We start from the raw sequence: 14,260 nt of genomic DNA, 5'->3' as shown, positions 1-14,260 counted from the left end.
TGGGTTCTAACTGAGACACCTGAATGTGGGAATCAGCCACAAAAAAAGAAAAAAACAAAAACAAAAAAAAATAGGGATGGAGAGATGGCTCAGCGGTTAAGAGCACCGACTGCTCTCCCAGAGGTCCTGAGTTCAATTCCCAGCAACCACATGGCGGCTCACAACCATCTGTAATGGGATCTGCTGCCCTCTTCAGGTGTGTCTGAAGACAGTGACAGTGAACTCATATACATTAAATAAATAAATCTTTGGGGAAAAAAGGGAAAAAAAATAAACGACAAAAGTTTCTGAACTTTCGACTGTCAGAAATTAATTAAAACATCATAAGTGTAACAAACACAGGTGTTTCTGGCATCATGTGACATTTTTGCGGCCTTGGATCTGCACACACAATGTGTGTGCTTTGCACGCATGTGTCTGTGTGGGTTCAACTATCTAGGCCTGAAACACCTTGACTCAGGCTCACGATTATTATCTCGGGTATTGCAATTTTTTTTTACACTGTCCGTACAATTTTTTTCTGCTAACATATTAGAAACATAATAGCTTAATTACAGAAAACAAAGATTTTCAATGGTTTTCTACCATCAGTCCTCGGCATGTAAATATCAAATTAGCATGTCTTTAGATTGTATTAGCCAAGCAAGCACGTGCATCTCATTAGTATGCAAATTTGCTCCTATCTTTAATTGTAAAATTATATGTGTCAACTACTATTTTAAAAATGTGCTTATTTGGGGCTGGGGATTTAGCTCAGTGGTAGAGCACTTACCTAGGAAGCGCAAGGCCCTGGGTTTGGTCCCCAGCTCCGAAAAAAAGAACCAAAAAAAAAAAAATGTGCTTATTTTAATTTTATGTGCATGAGTGTTTCTATTTATATAAGTGCACCATATGAGTGCAATACCCATGGAGGCCAGAAGAAGGTGTCTGATCCTCTGGAACTGGGTTTAGAGAACTGCAAGCCACCCCGTGGGTACCAGGAACTGAACCCAAGTGCTGTGCGTGAACAGCCAGTGCTCTTAATCTCTGAGCCAGCTCTTCAGCTCCCAGAGAACTGTATTAAGTAATTTCTTTCTGAGTTATTAGCAGAGATTGTTTGATTTATATACCTACTTTATATACCTATGTACTCAGGGTCACAACACGCTGTCATGGATGGAAGTTTATGAAGCCCTGATTGAGTTGGTAGGTGAGAGGAGGAAGATGCCAGGTGGTTCTGTTCATTGTTGTTTTCTAGTGGGAGGCCTGGGGTCCAGGGGTGATATGACCTGGTAATGTCAGAGAACAACCTGGAACCCTGTCCTGTTCTGTTGGCTCACTCTTGTCAGGACGCACTAGGTTCTAGAAAGATCTGAGCGCTTTTGTTGGTTGGTTGGTTGGTTGTTTTCACTGGACCTGACTTTTGGGGAGGGGTGCAAAGTAAAACAAAGCAGAATGGCTGGATCCCAGGACAGATTCAGTACAGTGATCTGGCGATCACTTTGGGAACTGAGCAGCACACAGGTGGCATATGTGGTCTGGCTCAAGGGCAAATGGGAAACTCTGAACTTACAAAGCAAGTTTTCTTGACCCCTCATGACTCATGGATTGAAACTGTGGTCCTCTCTTCAGAGACATCCAGCATGGAGTTACCCCATGTCTAGATAGATCATCCTCCATGGGGATGGGAGGAGAGGAAAGCCACTAAAAACCACCGAGGCCTGGCAAGGTGGAGTCACAGCAGCCTTTAGAAGCTGGGTCTTCTCTAGTTGCCCACTCCAGGTCCATCTGTGATCTCCTCAGATGAGGACAGGATAGCTCCCCATGAACTTCTCAGGTTCCATTGGCATAACACACCGTGGTTCACTTTGTAAGACAGAGAGAGAGAGAGAGAGAGAGAGAGAGAGAGAGAGAGAGAGAGAGAGAGGCAGATAGAGACAGAGAGATAGACAGAGGGATGCAGGAGAGCCAGTCCTCCTGCTTTGTGTGTGTGTGTGTGTGTGTGTGTGTGTGTGTGTGTGTGTGTGTGTGTTTGCAAGAGTGGAGGGCAGATATGGAGGGATGGGGAGATGAGTGATATTGGGGTGCATGATGTATAATTCACAAAGAACCAATAAAAAGTTAAAGAATTATAACTTCAAGTGATGGATAATTTGAATTATGCCCCCAAAGGGTCATCACATGCAGTTGTTGAAGAAGAGTCTGGTGCTCAGTAGGAATTCTTCACAGGTGTTTGAGGTACAATCTCATTCTCTTAGAAGACAGCTCAAGATGCACATGGCTTACTAAGAGGGGCTATCCTCTAAGGACAAGCCAACCAATAATGCGGAGATCCCCTATGGTTTCTACACCCTTCTGCCTGACTCTAAACAGTGGTGCAGGAGCTGTAGAGCCACCCAGACAAAGTGTCAGGTCCTCCCTGTAAGACTCTGCACACAGTCAGACTCTGTGAATAGTCAGGCTCTGCTCTAGATTTCCAGGATTCACCTTCACATCTGTGCTAGAGGACTTTCTACCTGGAAGCTGATCATGAACTTTGATCCTAGGTCTCCACATAGTGACAGAAAGGACGGCCAAGGTGCACCCTGACCCTTAGAGAAAGCCTGGGAAGCTAGTGTGACACCTGGCAGAGTCCTGACACTTGTGTGATGGCATTGTCGCCACCTAAAAGTCTCGTTTTTCTTTAATAACTTTCTACCTTTGCAGCCATTTAAAAATTCTTGTTGGAGAGCTAGGCAATAAGTAATGTAGTACTCGTACCCTGTGATTGCGTGTGGCTCCCCTTTCTGTTTTAGGTATTTTTAAGTGTGTGTGTGTGTGTGTGTGTGTGTGTGTGTGTGTGTGTGTGTGATGACAACCTCAGATGTCATCTTCAGGAAGGCTGTCTATCTCCTTTGAGACAGACTCTTTGGTTGACTTGGAACTCACTTGACCAGTGAGCTCCAGGCTTCCCCTTGTCTCTGCCTCCCCATTCTGAGATTACAAACTCATGCTATCATGCCCTACATTTTTTAAACAAAAGACGAATACTAGGTCTTGAACGCCATCTTTCATGCTTGCAAGGCAAGCTAGTCACTGACGGAGCTGTCTCCCTAGCCCCTGCTTTAGGCATTTCTGAGACCTCACAATTTTTTGGAATTGATTTTTTTCTACACAACATCTATAAGAATCTCAATAAGAGTCTTGGTAAACAATACTAATTGCCCATGCTCTGTAAAGCAAAGCAGAAGTGGCTCTTTCTTCCCTTCACAGCTTCTGTTTGTTGGGTGTCACTTCTAGATTATGGGATCTGTGGTTGCAAGAAGGATGGGGGACCCATCTGTTCTATGCTGAATCCGAAACTGGTCTCTAACTCTAAGCATTTGCTTGAGTCCTCATCCATCTCTCTCTTCTAAGCTCCATCAGATGGTGATGTCACACCCCCAGTGATGATGTCATAATCCTGACACCCACCAATGATCCTGGAGCCTTAGCAGAGAATGGTCATGAAAGAAAGCTGGAGAAGGGGAGAGAATAAGTGGGGGGAAGTGGGGGAGGGAGGATGGGGAGGAAAGAACAGGAAGAGGGAGACTCGGGGAGCCAGTCATGCCTACCCTAATCGAAACCACAGAGGGTGGGTCTAGGAGACTAATACCTATAGGACGGTGAGGAAAAAAGAACAATCCACTGGGGTACTAAAAAGTTCACAAGCAGGGACCTTCCTGTGAAGCTGATGGAAGAAAAATGGAGTCCTCACAGGAGAAGAGGCTTTCTTCAGGCAACTAAGGTACATGACGTCAGGAAGGGTGGAGGGTAACGAGGCTTCGAGGGCTCTTGAGTTACTTTATTTGTGTGTTGACATATATGTATGGTGTGTGTGTGTGTGTGTGCAGGTGTGTGCGTGCATGCGTGCGTGTGTGTGTTGGTACATATGAACTTGCATGCACGAGTGAAGGTGCCCGCGTGTGGAGTAGAAGCCCGAGGGGGATGCTGGGTGTCTTGGTCTACCAGTCTTTACCTTACTCCCTACTGAATCTGAGGCTAGGCTGGCAGCTCGGAAGCCACAGAGAGCCTCTCTGTCCCTAATCTTCCGGCAATAGAGTTGGGGGTATCAATGTTGGTGCAGACATGCTTGACGTTTTACAAGAGCGCTGGGGATTTGAACTCAGGTCCTCTTGCTTGAAAATTAAGCACTTTCATTCACAGAGTCATCTCCCTGGGTGCTCAATAGCTCTTTGGATGTCAGTTTCTCCCAGTGGTTTCTTAAACCCAAACTCAAGTGAATAACTGTTAGGAGAATTTTTGGGAACTAGAGCCCCGTATCAAGGCTTTTGGTGTCTCACATTCACACTCTGTTAGTTGGTTTCCTTTGGACTTTTATGACATTCCATCTTCAGTCCCCCCCCCCTCTCTCTCCCTCCCCCCTCCCTCCCTCCCTCCCCCCCCATCCTCCCTTGCATAGTTCAGAACCCAAAGGATTTCCTGCAGGGACTAGTTAGAGGTCCTTTGGTCACTAGAGGCACCACCCCAGGAAGAGAATGATGCTGGTTGACTTGGGAGAGTTAGTACTAATGGGGCTGGGCTTGTAAAGCAAGGCTACCATACCCTATATTTGCATGCCTGTTCTTCTTTCTGGTCCTTTGCTATGTTGTGACCCAGTCAAGGAGGGCCTCACTGGGTGCTGAATAGATCTTGCTTCCAGTTTCCAAAACTGTGACTCTGTGAATTCCTTTGCTTTACCAAGTATTCTGCTTTAGCAGTACAAAACAGGATCTGTGTTTTGTGGCAAAATACACGCTGGTGAAGCATAACTTTTTAAGGGAATTTATATACTCAGACAAAGAAATAACAAACTACATTAGTCATTGCTGTGCCTCTCCCTTTTTCTTTCCTTCTCCACCCCCCCCGTGTGTGTGTGTGTGTGTGTGTGTGTGTGTGTGTGTGCGCGCGCACGCGCGCGCGTGCACGTGCATGTGTGTTGCATACAGGAGCCAAGCCCAACCTTGTGGGCCTCTCTAATCAATCCTTCAACATGCACTAGGAAGGAAGGCAGAACTTACTGTGGTTTGGATGAGGATGGCCCCTGTAGGCTCATACGTCTAAATGTCTGGTTCCCACCTGATAAATTGTTGAGGAAGGATTAAGATGTGTGGCCTTGTTGGGAGTGGGCTTTGAGATTTCAAAAGCCCAAGCCAGGCCCAGTGTGTCTCTGTGTCCCTGCCACCAACTAGTGGATCAGATGTAAGCTCTCAGCTGCTGTTCCAGCACCACACCTGCCTGTCTGCTGCCACGATTCCTACCATGATGGCATGGACTAACCCTCTGAAACTGTAAGCAAGCCCCAACTAAGTGCTTTCTTTTTGCCTTGCTCACGGTGTCTTGTCACAGCAATAGAACAGTAGTGAAGACAGTTGCTCATGCACAGAAGTAGGAGAGTGGCCATGACATTCAGATTTTGTACTTCATCCTGAAGGACTTCACTCCCCAGCCTCGAGTTCTCTGCCAGAACTCTTACCCTCCTCCTCTCAGCTCCACAGTCACTCAGGATCACATGGGCAGGTTCCCTGAGAGTCTACCCCCTTTTAACTCTGCCCTTTTAACTCTAGAGTTTGATTCCCAAGGAAAATCGCAATCAATAGATTGCCTCTATCCTGTTGTACTTCCAGGGAGCTGCTCAGGTGACTCTGGGTTTAATGTAGCAGTACATATATGTGTATAGATACACACACACACACACACACACACACACACACACACACACACACACACGAGCACATGCATTCGCCTATGGGGTGGGGGGCTGGCCTGCAAAAGCACAGATCAGGATTCTTCCTCACCACTGTAACCGAACTGTTGTGTCACTCCCTAGCTGTGCCTTCTTTCCAATGAGTGGAAGGGCATAGCCTGTGCGATCCTCCTTAGGGAGATGCATAAGAACTCCAAATTCCATTTTATTAAAAATAACAATAGAGGGGGTTATGAGAGATCTCTTTGTAAAGGTATGATCAAATTGAAGTTCACGTGTACCTTGGCCAAAGTCATACAGCCAATGAGAGGCAGGGCAGAGACATAAGGCCATCTTTTCTGATTTTTAAATCTTTGGTTCTTTCCTATAGAGTACTCAACCGTTCTATGTGGGCAAAAGACATTGTGTGTTTGTCCATGAATTAAAGAGGATATTGTAAAGAATAATCTGTCTGTCTGTTGATCTGTCAGTCTGTCTCTCTATCTGTTTGTCTCTGTCTCTGTCTCTCTTTCTCGGGTATGTGAAAGAAAAGACAGGGAGATACCTAATGTTGACCATTGGCCTCTGCATGCCTGTTCCTGAACTTGAGGGGATGGACACACACACACACACACACACACACACCCCACAAAGGGCTATGGAAAGAATTTATAAGTAGCTGCTGTAAATGCTCCATGAAAAACAGGGAAGGTAATCTCTTTCCCTTAGTGTACAAGGATAAAGGGAGGTTGGGACACTGAGCTTCCCCTCCACAGCTCCACTCACAAAACTGAAGGGTGGGCGTAGAGACAAGAGCCAGAAGGCTGAGAAAGGGTTCTCAGGCTGCCCGGGGAAGAGGATAGTGTTTGCTTAGCATTCTTGACTCTCGTTTTAGATGTATGGAATGTTATCTGTATACGAAGTTAATACTGTGCTTTATGTTGAATTTATATCACCTTTATATGTACAAAGGAATGTGTGTAAATCTAGGAAGCTGCTCAAAGTCTTCTTACTTTTTCCTCTGGTCACCCAACCTTATGCAGTCACCTCACGGTCTACACACAGCAAACCCTGTGGGATGGGGAAAAGCAGGAAGCCTTTCTCCCTACCAGCCAGGTTCTAGGTCAACCATCACAGGTGTCCAGGCGGCAAGCTGGCAGCTGCGAATTCTGCAGGCAACTTTGAAACTCTTATCATTTGTTGGCAAAGTCTATCTCTCTAGTTTCCTGGTTGCTTCTTTAGAGATAATTAATGATTCTGTCCCCGGGCTTTGAAGATTTTTATCTTAAGTGGTGCAAAGGTCATTCCACTGAACTACCTCCCAGTAGCTGAACAATTAATTCTGGGGGTGGCTTGGATGTCTTATCACTGCTGACCAGCTGCTGGACAGCTCACTGACTGGCATCCAAGGCTGTTGCTCACTACCAGCTTCCCTAGCTCGCTGACCAGCTCTGAGGAAGGACTGAGGAATGACCCCAGCAATACATTCTGGACAGGTTGGCTTTGCAGATCAGAGCCACTTGGGGTCTTTATTAAAATGAGCTTTTCCAGTCTGCTTAATAAACTGTCTAGTTCTTCCGGGTCTAACCTTAAGAAAAAAGACCAGTAACAGGGATTCATTTTTCTTTGTCCCAGAAGCTTGGAGGTTCAAAATGAGGGAGCCAGCATGGAGTAGTTCTGGTGACGGCAGGCTTCCTCTGGTCTCAGAAGAGCTCTAATCCACCCTTGAGCTTAGCTTCACTTCCTGAAGGCCCCGCCTCCTGGTTTCGTGGGAGAATGTGTCAGTGCATGAGTTTGGGGGAGGCATAAATGTCTAGTTAACAGCAGATACTTCTCCCCATCGTGGCGAAAAATAACTCTAAGTAGTTTTTCTTTCTATGTCCACACAGGCCAGATGAGTTCCTAATATTTGCTGGGTGCTGGGAAGGGCGGCTCTTAACTTGCTGAGCCCTCTCTAGCCTCTGCTCTAGAGCGACTCCACCTACAGGTTGGGGAAATAGTTGCATTGGTAGAACACTTGTCTCGCATACAAAAAGCTATGGGTTTACTCTCCGACACGGTATAAAGCTCACTGTAGTGGCCTGTGCCTTGGCTACGTAGCAAGCTAGAGGCTAGCCTACATTGTGTGAGATCCTGTCCTTACCAAACAGAGAAATGAGAGTAGAATAGATTGGCTGAGCATGCATATGTGTGTGTGTGTGTGTGTGTGTGTGTGTGTGTGTGTGTGTGCGCGCGCGCGCTACAACCTTGGCAACAATTAAACCTTAGAAATGCCAATTTTAAGCATTGCTCTAAGTCCCCAAGAGAGGGGATAATGGCCCAGATGATGCTTCTTTCAACCTGCTCTGTAACCTTGCAGACCTCTGCCCTGCTCTGTCTAGCACTTGTTCTGATTGGCTGGTACACATTTCATTCAGAATAGTTACCAGGCAGGGAGACAGTGGTCATTCAGGCTGAAGGGAGGGCTAGGAGGACAAAGCCTGCAGAGCTGGACGTAGGCATTCTGCTCTAAAGAATAGCCTGAAGGGCCTTTCTAAGGCAGCAATGCAGATGCCTTCCTGTGAAATGGGCCCCGTAGACCTAGAAGTGGACCAGGGAGAAAAAAAGGCAGCATTCGTCTGAAGGGAAGAACATGAATCTCTATTGCTTCACACCAGAGGTCACTGCAGCTACCAGGGATGGCCACTTATGGTACTGATGGAGCAACAGGGGAAAACTTAGATCACTGAACAGCCAGAGAAGGGGACAGACGTTTGAAACAGCGGTCAGTGGAGGCTGTGACGAGGGAGATTGCAGCAGATAGCTTGCTAGTGTGCCAGAGGTTAGAGTTTGATTCCCAGCACCCGTGTTGGGTTGGCTCAGAATCCCAGCTCCAGTGGATGTAATGACCTCCTCTGGCCTCCTTGGGAACTCCCACTCATGTGCCACAAAACACACACAACCTTTACAAAACAAATGTTCAAGCTCAGTGTGGAAGATGTGCCCTAAATAGTGCCCAAGGTCTTCCCAAGAAAAGGAGAGTTTGGAGTTGAGGCTGTTAGAATTTGCAGGGCAGCGTGCAGAGAGGATTCAGCCCGAGAGAGGTTGGTAGAGGGCCGCCCTCGCTCTGACTGAGCCTCAGTCTGCCCATGATTGGTTGAAGCTGCATAAGGGGCGTCTTGTGGCTGTAACAGTCTCCAGAGAGGATCCAGGCCCGGAATGGTCTGGGCTGGTGGCGATTCTTCTTTCAGTCTGATCCTACTTCCCCTAAGTGTGGCTGGATTTACTTACTCATGTTAGTTCTCAGGAACAGAGTGTGGTGTCAGGGAGGGTGGCAGGTGTGACTTGGGCAAGCAACTAGGCCATAAAAGGTGTTCTGCCGGGGTTGGGGATTTAGCTCAGTGGTAGAGCGCTTACCTAGGAAGTGCAAGGCCCTGGGTTCGGTCCCCAGCTCCAAAAAAAAGAACCAAAAAAAAAAAAAAAAAGGTGTTCTGCCTTCCACCTTGCCCTCTCTTAGACTCACTGCTCTGGGGGAAACCGAAGCTATGTCACTCAAGCCACCCTAAGGGGGAGATTTCTATGATAAGGATCTGAGTCCTTTACCAAAATGCATTAAACGAGCTCTGTGGGAAGCAGGTCCCAGCCCCAGTCACCATGACTAGACCTTTTCAGAGATCACAGTTTGATTTCCAAAGATTACCCCTTATGATTGTTCCTCAGATCCCAATAAAGGAAAAGGTGCTCATTGGCAAACTAAGCAGCAACAGGTAACCATCCAAGGTGGGAGGGTTCCCTACAATGTAGAGCTTTGGGCAGAGGACCATGCAGGGAGTCCTACAGCATTAGTGACGGATGAGTCCTCACGCAAGGGATATACCAGATTTGCAGGAGCCAGGCTTGAAGTCAGGTCTTAGAAGGATTCAATTAAGCTCAAGTGTCTTACCTGCATCTCAGAGCAAAGCCCAATAAAGCTTAAAGGAATGTAACAAAACCCGGCCACTACAAGGCAAAATGTCCTTGCAAAAACACAGGGCTTACAAAGAAGCAGGAGTTTCGTATCACAGTCTGGGAGGAAATCACTCATTAATTGCATTTGCTGTGACCAAACACCTAGCAGAAGCAACCGAAGGGAGGGGAGAAATATTCTTTGGTTCACAGTCGCAAAAGGTCCAGTCCACTATGGTGGGAAAGGCATGCTTGGGGAGTTTGTGGGCATGGAGGCAAGTAGAGGCCACTAACTACAGTTCTGAAGCACGAGGCAAGAGACAGTGGAACAGGAAATGGGTAGGATTAAAATCCCCAAGTTAGTGTCCCTATTGGCCTATGTCCACCTGTCTAGGTTCTATGCCCCAAAGATCACACAACTGCATGTTGTGCCACGTAAGTTTTCAAACACATGAATCCATGGAGGCCATTTCATACTCAAACCATAGGATGAACAGAGACAGGATTGTCAGAGGTGGCAGAATAGTAGACAAGTGTACTAAGATAGTTATTTTGAGACAGGGTTTCTCTGTGTAGACCCAGCTGTCCTGTAACTTGCTCTGTAGACTAGGCTGGCCTTGAACTCAGTTCTGTCTGCCTTTGCTTCCCAAGTGCTAGAAGTAAAGTTGTGTGCCAACATGCCCTGTTAAAATAATTTTTTTTAAAAAAATGTGTATGAGTGTTTCTCGAGTGTATGCATACCTGGTACCCACAGAGGCCAGAAGAGGTGGTTGGATCCCCTAGAGCTGGAGTTACAGATGTTTGTGAGCCATCATGTGGGTGCTGGGAACAAACCCTGAGTCCTCCACAAGAGTAGCAAGTGCTCTTAACTCCTGAGCCATCTCTCCAGGCCCTAAAAATAACTATTCTTCAGGAGAACCATGCCACCAGTGATGTGAAATGAAAATGCCTGGAGTACTCAGTGTTCTCCTGAGAAATGGGGTCCTAGGACACAGGCAGTTTGGGAAGATGAGTTAGGTGGAAACTGGCTCGACTTTGACAACTCTTAGTCTGAAAGCAGAGGACCCAGGCAGTCAATGGGATTGTTCACTTTGGGGGTAAAACTAGGGAAGCCTGGAGTTTGTATGTGCAAAGGTGCAAAGGTGGTAGAATGAAAGAAAGAGAGAAAGGGAAGGATAAACTCCACTTCCCTTTGCGCGCGTGCGCGCGTGTGTGTGTTTGTGTGTGTGTGTGTGTGTGTGTGTGTGTGTGTGTGTGTGTGTGTGTGTTGGCTATTTATGCCAACTTGGCACAAACTATAGTCATTGGAGAGGAGGGAGCCTCAGTTGAGAAAATGTCTCCATAAGATTAGGTTGTAGGGGGGCTGGGGATTTAGCTCAGTGGTAGAGCGCTTACCTAGGAAGCGCAAGGCCCTGGGTTCGGTCCCCAGCTCCGAAAAAAAAGAACCAAAAAAAAAAAAAAAAAAAAAGATTAGGTTGTAGGGTGTTTTCTTAATTAGTGATTGATGGAAGAGGGCCCAGCCCACTGTGGCAGGTTCAACTCTGGGCTGGTGGTCCTGGGTTCTATAAGAGAGCAGGCCAAGCAAGCCCCCAGGAGCAAGTCAGTAAGCAGCACTCCTCTATGGCCTTTGAGTTATCAGCTCTTGCCTCTAGGTTCCTGCCTACCCTTCCTGTCCTGGCTTCCTTCAGTGAAGGAAGGACTATGATCTGGAAGTTCAAGCCAAATAAACCCTTTCCTCCCCAAGCTGCTTTTGGCCACAGTGTTTCATCACAATTGTAGTAACCCTGACAAAGATAGTGTTCTATCTAGGCCTCCAGCTGAGGGATGGTGACTACACACATTGATGGAAAATCATTCCTTCTTGATCCATTGACTCAGATGTCATTATCTTTCAGAAACACCTCATGGATACACCCAGAAAGGAAACAAAACAAAACAAAACAAAACAAAACAAAGGATTTTTACCAGCTGTCTAGGTGTTTCTGAACTCAGTTAAGTTGCCAATTAGAGCTAACCATCACATTAAAATGCAGGAATTGTCTGATTGGATAAAAAGAAAAATGATACTGGTGCGTAGAACAGGAAACCCAATTTAAACAATGCAGGAGGGTAAAAGTAAGTGGAATAGAAGCTGGGTATGGCCACACACGCTTTTATTCTCAGCACGATGAGAGGCAGGCAGGAGGACCTCTGTGGCCAGCCTGGTCTACATAGTGAGTTCCAGGATAGCCAGGGCTATGAAGTCAGACCCTGTTTTCTTTAAGATGTAAAGAGAATAGAAAGATACTCAACACTAACACTAAAGAGCTGGAGCATTGTGGCAACGACTGTAATTCTAGCACTTGGGAAACTGAGGCAGGAGGAATGCTGTGAGTTTGAGGTGAGTTTCTGGATAGTTTAGGCTGTAGAGTGAGACCATGTATCAAAACATAAAAACAAATGAATCAAAATCCAAAGGGGAAAAGATGAAGAACAGCTTATCGGTGTCAAACCTGGTAGAGTTGACAGCATGTGATAGCAGGAAGTCAGGGTCGTGGAGGTCTAGAAGCAGAAGGATGTGCGGGGAGAGAGGGCCTTTGTCTGGAGAGGGTTCTATGAACTCTCCCTTGGCTTCTGGGTGCTGCTTCAGGTCACACATCTATCAAAATATCTTGTTCTTGCCTGTGGATCTGGAGTTAATTTTTTTTTTTAATTCTTTTTTTTCGGAGCTGGGGACTGAACCCAGGGCCTTGTGCTTGTTAGGTAAGTGCTCTACCACTGAGCTAAATCCCCAACCCCCGGAGTTAATTTTAACGCACAAAAGTTGTAAAGTCCTTTCCCTTAGACAAGCCAGTGATCAGAAACAACCAGACCAAACTCAAGGCCTAGGGCTGTTCCTCCCAAGATGTGAGATGTTCCCCACTCTTCCCTGACTGTGAGCACAATGCACAGGCTGGTCACAGGGCAGAGGCCATTGAGACATCAGCCCTGGGCCTGGCAAGCCCAGATGAGTGGCTGAGCTGGGCCCCAGAAGTCTGCCCCAGAGGTACCACCAACTTGCTTGGTGACCCTCTGTAGAAGGTGAGGATGGGTCTGGCCTTCAAACCTCCCATGGACAGACACCATAGGGAGAAGCTCATTTTCTTAACAGACTCCCACCTAGTTGGCACCGAGTCACCGTGTTGGAGTGCAGTTATCTGCTGGGGTGTCCTGACCTACCCTAAGTGACAGTTTGGCAAGATGAACGGTAGACATTCTTTCTTAAATACTTGTCAATCATCAACAACAATATGCCTCCGTGAATGCTAGGCTGGGTGAGAGCTAAGGCTGGTCCAGCGGCAAGAATTTTACTTGATCGGTGTCCAAACACAGTAACGCCTCTGATTGCAACAACATGGTGGGCTGAGGCTGGTCACTCACGATGGATAGCCAAGGGAGCTGAGGTTCAGCCGCGCCTGCGCCATGGATGGGCTGGGCTGGAACTCAGGCCCACAAAATTTTAGGCCCTGAAATATTGTCTATCCACCCCCACCCCCACCTCGGTAGCTTATTTTTTTCATGAGAAATTGTAGAGCAGCAGTTCTCAACCTGTGGGTCATGGCCCCTCTGGAGGTCACATATCAGATATCCTGTATTATCGGATTTCGGTTCTGCCCTGAAAAAGAAGACGTGGAATTCCATTGACCAGGGAGCACTGTGGCTGAAGAGACTCTAGGGGAAAGGTCTAGGCTCAGAAGGACAAGTATGCACCATGAGTCCTGGTTTCTGCTAACTGGCCGTGTGACTTCAGCCACTTCTTGGTGCCTTACTTTCTTCATTCCTCTGAAACAGCAAACGGTATCTACCCCACAGGGCTTGTTAAAAAAGAAATGCGGTGTACAGAGGCTAGCACTGGGGTTGACTCGCAAATACCCTCTAAACGCTAGCCACGGCTGTCACACTACTCTATCTCTGTTGGGATGCCACTCCATATACAGGGGGGACTTTTTCAGCCTTTAAACTTTGACTTTTCGAAAACTTACATAGGTTGCACATAGTGATGGGATTCACAGAGGTACTCTGACCGCACACACACACACACCCCCACCCCCGCCATGTTGAACTCTTAAGGTTTCTCTAGGTTTCTACCCTTGTCTCCATCTTTCCTGGGCAGCTAGTTCCCCTCACACTTGCCTGACAAGGTCACGGGTGACCCAGGGCTGACTAGGGACAGACAATTTTCATTTGTTCCCAGCACCTGGTAAAGCTCTCAGTAGCTTCCCAGAGCAGCGTCCACCATTCCCAAATCATGGAATTCATTCCTCTAGCCTGTGCTGGTGTTGACTTCTGTCAGCCTCCCTCCGTACCTTGGCATAGCCATTTTCCTGTGCTGCCCTTCGCCTTCTGTTCTAGCCTGGCTCATTAGGAATCCTTCCCAGTGACCACTGTGAAAAGGCTGTTATGGTGAGCCCCCTCTGGCTTTCTCTGAGGGAGAGACATCTTACATAGCAGCTATCGCTGTCCCTGCCCACTCGAGGCCAGACTCTGTCAGCCCTGAACCCTGTCAGGTTCTCAGAATAGGCTGTTGATTTTCCCTTGCCCTTAGCTTCTCCATCTGGCCTGGATTTGCCTAGAGGAACTCAGGACTGCAGACTGTGCTGAATCCTCTTGCTTGGGGACTGGGCTGCCCAAACC

The 14,260-nt window shown here is 47.2% G+C and overlaps 1 protein-coding gene across 10 annotated transcripts in view; it reads left to right on the top strand.

Moving 5' to 3' along the window:
- Positions 1-14,260, top strand: part of Lpin1 (lipin 1) — a 106,736-nt gene that overhangs the window by 33,417 nt on the left and 59,059 nt on the right. Inside the window, exon 1 of one of the 10 annotated variants that reach the window (XR_010052085.1) lies at positions 3,456-3,745. The exons of 7 other annotated variants lie outside the window; for them this stretch is intronic. Coding sequence is in view for 1 of the 3 variants with exons in the window: in XM_063261885.1 (XP_063117955.1) it covers positions 3,692-3,745 (54 nt within the window). In the remaining 2 variants the exon portion in view is untranslated. Of the gene's footprint in view, positions 1-3,455; positions 3,746-14,260 lie in introns of those variants that run through there. 2 more of the 10 variants (XM_063261885.1, NM_001012111.1) reach the window with 2 other exon arrangements.

Source organism: Rattus norvegicus, chromosome 6 (genome assembly GCF_036323735.1).
Source record: "Rattus norvegicus strain BN/NHsdMcwi chromosome 6, GRCr8, whole genome shotgun sequence".
NCBI classification, from domain to species: domain Eukaryota; kingdom Metazoa; phylum Chordata; class Mammalia; order Rodentia; family Muridae; genus Rattus; species Rattus norvegicus.
The sequence above is the reverse complement of the archived record's forward strand: the minus strand, read 5'-3'. Positions and strand labels throughout refer to the sequence as shown.